Source organism: Gymnoscopelus microlampas (genome assembly GCF_963454915.1).
Source record: "Gymnoscopelus microlampas genome assembly, chromosome: 5".
Classification (NCBI taxonomy): Eukaryota; Metazoa; Chordata; class Actinopteri; order Myctophiformes; family Myctophidae; genus Gymnoscopelus; species Gymnoscopelus microlampas.
Window position 1 is genome coordinate 52,047,595 of NC_139942.1, and position 5,000 is coordinate 52,052,594.

At 46.9% G+C, this 5,000-nt stretch overlaps 1 protein-coding gene across 1 annotated transcript in view; it reads left to right on the forward strand.

Moving 5' to 3' along the window:
- The window catches only part of LOC311045354 (ephrin type-A receptor 4-A-like), an 83,272-nt gene that overhangs the window by 39,353 nt on the left and 38,919 nt on the right, over positions 1 to 5,000 (forward strand). The window contains exons 7-8 of the mRNA XM_084057200.1: positions 543 to 878; positions 2,350 to 2,589. Coding sequence (XP_083913326.1) covers positions 543 to 878; positions 2,350 to 2,589 — 576 coding nt within the window. The remainder of the gene's footprint in view (positions 1 to 542; positions 879 to 2,349; positions 2,590 to 5,000) is intronic.

The following is a 5,000-nucleotide window of genomic DNA, read 5'->3' on the forward strand; positions in this document are numbered from 1 at the left end:
CTCACCGCAGAGGGACACATCCGCCCCCCCCCCCCCCCCACACACACACACACACACACACACACACACACACACACACACACACACACACACACACACACGCACAGAGGGACACATATCCCCAACTCCGCTGCCATCTGCCTGTTTCCCTGCTCATCACCATGATGTCAAACATCTGGCTCCACTCTGGGAACCTCTTTTATTTAGTTAGTTATTTACTGTTGATTTTTTATCCTGGTGATGATTATTCCATCCATTATTTTGTTCCATTACGCAAATAATAGAGAGATCAAGTTTTCTTGTCGTCTTGTTTTTGTTTGCTTGTTTATACATCAACATATCAACATATATATATATATATAAATTCAAAAATAGCAGATCTACAAGCTCATAGCGCGGCACACTGGTGCCGCGCTATGAGCTTGTAGATCTGCTATTTTTGAATAGCCCAAAGTGTAAAATAATGCTTTTTTTTTGCTCAAATCAAAAAGTGACACAGATGTGTTCCAGGTCTTAATGGGTTCTAAATCATTTAATTCCAGAGCCCCCCTCGGCCCCCCAGCAGCTCATCTCCGTGGTCAACGAGACCTCGGTGGTCCTGGAGTGGAGCCCCCCCCGCAGGATGGGGGGACGCAGCGACGTCACCTACGACCTGGACTGCCTGATCTGCCAGGGTGCTGCTGCGGGGGGACGAGGAGGAGGAGACGGGGGGGTGTCCTCCTCCTCCGCCGTGGAGGAGGGCCGGCCCCCCAAGCCCCCCGGGAACCGCACCCTGCCCTCGGCAGCTTCCCGACGCACGGGAGTAGGAGGAGGAGACCCGGGGATGCAGTCGGACCAGGGGCTGGTGGTGGGGTCCGAAGGGGTCCCGTCCGGAAGAGGTGAGGTCAATGCAAGAGCGGGCCGGAGGTAGCCTGGTAAACCCTCCCTCCGGAAATCTCATTTGTAATTTATTTCAGGGGTGAGTCTGCATTCGGCAATTTGGCTGTGGGCTGGAGTTGGGCGGGAGTAATACCGCTGACTGACAACCCCTTCAGCGAATCAGCAGTGTTCCCCTTCAGCCAGTGCATTTTTACCACCTCCAGACTAATGTGACGCAATAGATCTGAGACGGCCATGCCCAAAATAGGTTGCCTTATTCGGATACATAGGTGGCACTGCCCGCCCCTGCCGGTTCTCTGAATTAAAAAAAAAATAGGCTCTGTCATGATTAATTGACCACATATATGAAGTTAAACAACTAAATTCTATCCAAACGATATCTTAAAATTAAATTCTGTGCCTCAAAATAGAAGTTTGAGGGCGTTTTGAAGTTTAAAAGAGAGTCGAAAACACTGCGGTCAAAAAAGATGGCTGGCGATCGTTTTTGGTCGGCTGCACTCAGCCTGCACTCGGTTCCATTCGGGCTCACTCGAACTCGCCACCTGATTGGCCAACTTTCGCTGTCAATCACAGAACGATGAGCGACGACACTGATAGGCTCGTCCATTTGGTGAACGGGCTAGAAACGCCCAGACAAGCCTTCAGGCCAGACTCCTTCCTGAAATAAATTACAAATGAAATTTCCGGAGGGAGGGTTTACCAGGCTAGGCCGGAGGGCCAAGGTTATTATTGGCTCATTCACTGCCAGAATAAAACATTGTCTAATAGTCGACCTTGCCAGCGATTCCTAGCGTTTCCTCTCACTTTTACTACTTTTACTACTACAAAAACGAAATGAAACTACATACAATCATAGAGGAAATGTGCCTGGCATTGATTTACTCCCACGTTCATCCTCTCACTACTCTCCTCGGTATCAGTTGATACCGAGGTATCAGTTGATACCGAGGATGAACGTGAGAGTGAATCCACGTTATCAGTCTGGCCAATTCCAATCTAAGAGAAAATGGCCTTAAGGTTTGTCAATTTATTCCAAACATAATCCTGGTATTTTGGTTGTATATTAATTTGTTTAACATGTGACAGTTTTAACTGTGATTATTATGATTTTGTATTTTTTTGTTTTTGTTTTTATTAAACACTTTTTTGGAACTTTTTTTTTTATCTTACCCTGAAAAATATGGGGTATATCATGATACGAACTAACACTAATGAAAACGTCTTTAAAAACTAGTTGAAAACTAGTTTTTAAAGTCAAAATGTCAAAATGAAGTAAAGACCTTCTATGACGGCCAGGACTGCTCGCGCAGTGGTCCAGGCACCTGGGCCACAATGTAGCCTGACAGTGCGTCGCAGGTTCGAGTCCCGATCCCGACGGCCTTTGCTGCGTGTCACGCCCCATTTATTTCCTGTCAGACAACTTTCCTATTAAAAAAAACAAACTAAGACTATATAATCATCACCTTGCAGGAGATGCTGGTTCCGGTGGCGTGGCGTCCAGCACCCAGCTGTGCGTGCCGTGCGGCACGGACGTGGCGTTCTCGCCCGGCCAGAAGGCGCTGCGCTCCACCAGGGTGGTGGTCAACGAGCTGAGGGCCCACACCCACTACACCTTCATCATACACGCACGCAACGGGGTCTCCCAGGCCAGTGGTGCCGCCGCAGGGGCAGGGCAGAGCGCCTCGGTCACCGTCACCACCAACCAAGCAGGTGAGAAGAGAGAAAAAGGCCCTGATTGATGTGTCGTGTCCCCCCCTCTCCCCCTCCCCATGGAGGTGTTGTTTAAATCAGTTGTAGAACTAACACTTTGAGAGACATGCAGAGCGTAAAAAACTACCAGGATTCTCACCAAGGGCCCAGCACCCGCCTTTGAAATTGTGTCTATATAAGAAGTGACAGTTCATATGAATGGCCTGTAGTTTAGCTGTTTTACCCCTGCTGGTGTTAGAAGAAATAACTCTCAATGCAAATGGATGGGTTTTTGCAGAACTTTAGACTTGATTTTCTTACCTTAATAAACATTGTCATAAATACTATATGCTTCCAGTCGCTAGTTTAAAGTCTTCTTTCAATCATCATGATATGCGTTTTGGTAAATGATGGTCCCATTTATTTTAAAATTGATGATAAAGTAAGTAGGGTATGCTCTAGGAGGGGCGGGATGATTTGACTGACAAGCTACACAACCGATAGCATTCATTCCCCGCCCCCGCTCTTGATTGACAAGCTACCCAACCAATAGCATTGATTTCCGGTTGCATAGGATATGACGTCATGATGTGACGCGATATAGAAAGATGGTGGATTTGAAATAGCTGAAAAATAGACTTCATTTACGGTCTGTGGAATGGGCGTAATGTTGTCCATTCTTTTTACAGTCTATGATTCTCACAGGTACACTTCAAAAAGAGTACAAACACTAACCAAACAAAAAACATGATTTTTGGGGTAGTGGGTCTTTAATTTATATGCCAGTGACACAGTGACGCAGACAGACAGACAGACAGACAGACAGACAGACAGGCAGGCAGGCAGGCAGGCAGGCAGGCAGGCAGGCAGGCAGGCAGGCAGGCAGGCAGGCAGACAGATACATACGTGGATTTCCTTTTCTGTGCACCTGCTGGTTCAACCGACTTCCCACATTCGGCACACCGACACACCCTCAGGTCCTTGGGCAAGTTTTAGGATAAGCGGTTGGATGGTGCTGTAGTTATGTGGTGAAATGGGCACACACACACACACACACACACACACACACACACACACACACACACACACACACACACACACACACACACACACACACACACACACACACAGTGCATTCACAGAGAGATGTATTTGTCAGATAGTTGACTCAGTGGTGGGACAAGTCCTAACAACCCTCCTCATTCACTGCTATCATAGTCAACATGGGACAAAGGTCACGTATGACTAATGTTCATAAGAGAGTCTGAGAGAAAGAAACTGTTTGTGAGTGTAGCGTGTGCTTCTGTGTGCTTCTGTGTGTGTGTGTGTGTGTGTGTGTGTGTGGAAGAATGTGTATCGCACAACATATTTCACACTAGCTGTGTACGTGTAGTTGTTATTCGCATGAATGCCTTTGAACTGGGAGGGGATTTTCTTTTTTACGGTCCCAGTTAGTCAGAGAGGGAGGGGAAATAGCTTTTGCACCTTCACCCAACTGACTGCTCGAGGGCCTGGAGCGCAAAGGGCTTACCTGAAATGTTTCTTTTCTCTCTCTCTCTCTTCTTTTCATTGATTGTAATTATTTGATTTAAAAACAACATATTTAAGCAATGTATACTTTTATACAGATTAGGCTACAACTCAAGGAATGTTTTTTAAAACATGTAATTACAATAAATGTTAATCTCTCCTGTATAACATTCTGAAAATTTCACACATATGCCCTTTGCGCTCCAAAGCCCATGTGCTGTTCAGACGGCTCTGATGAGCGCACGAGTATCGTCGTCCATATGTCTAGCTGGCGCATCCGCCGCGCCATCGTCTCTGGTCCCACTTGGAAGAGGACTGGCCTCTGTAGGTGGTCTGTACAGGGCACAGGTGGTGATTACAGTATGTGTTGTGAAGGTGATCTATACTAGAGTTCTCAACTGGGCCCTAACTGGCCTTAATTTTAAGCCCGAAAAACCCGAAAAGGTGTCATTATGTGCTTAACGTCCTCAAAGACACCCATCCAACAAGCTTTGAACTGAACAGATTGGACCTTCTGTTCCAGAGATAATGGCTAAAACATCATGAAAACGGCAACTTTCGCCGATTTCCGGTGTTTGAGTTTTGGCCATTTTTGCCAATTTTCTTTTTAATAACACGGGCTAGGAAAATTGGACGGTGACAAACTAGATACACGAGTAAAGTTCACTTTGAGACGCATCCAACGCATCCACTGCCACTTCCGTCGGCCTTACCGTTCAGCCGCTAGGGGCAGTTGAAATGTATTTTTTGGGGGTCGGGTAGGATCGGGGTTCGGGCAGAATTTGAGAACTCTAGTCCATACAGGGGAGAGAGGAGATCTGCTCATGCTCCCTGCACTCGCATGCTGCTCCGTCTGTCTGCCAGGCCACACTTCTTCATAGACAAGGGGTGGGAAACTTTGA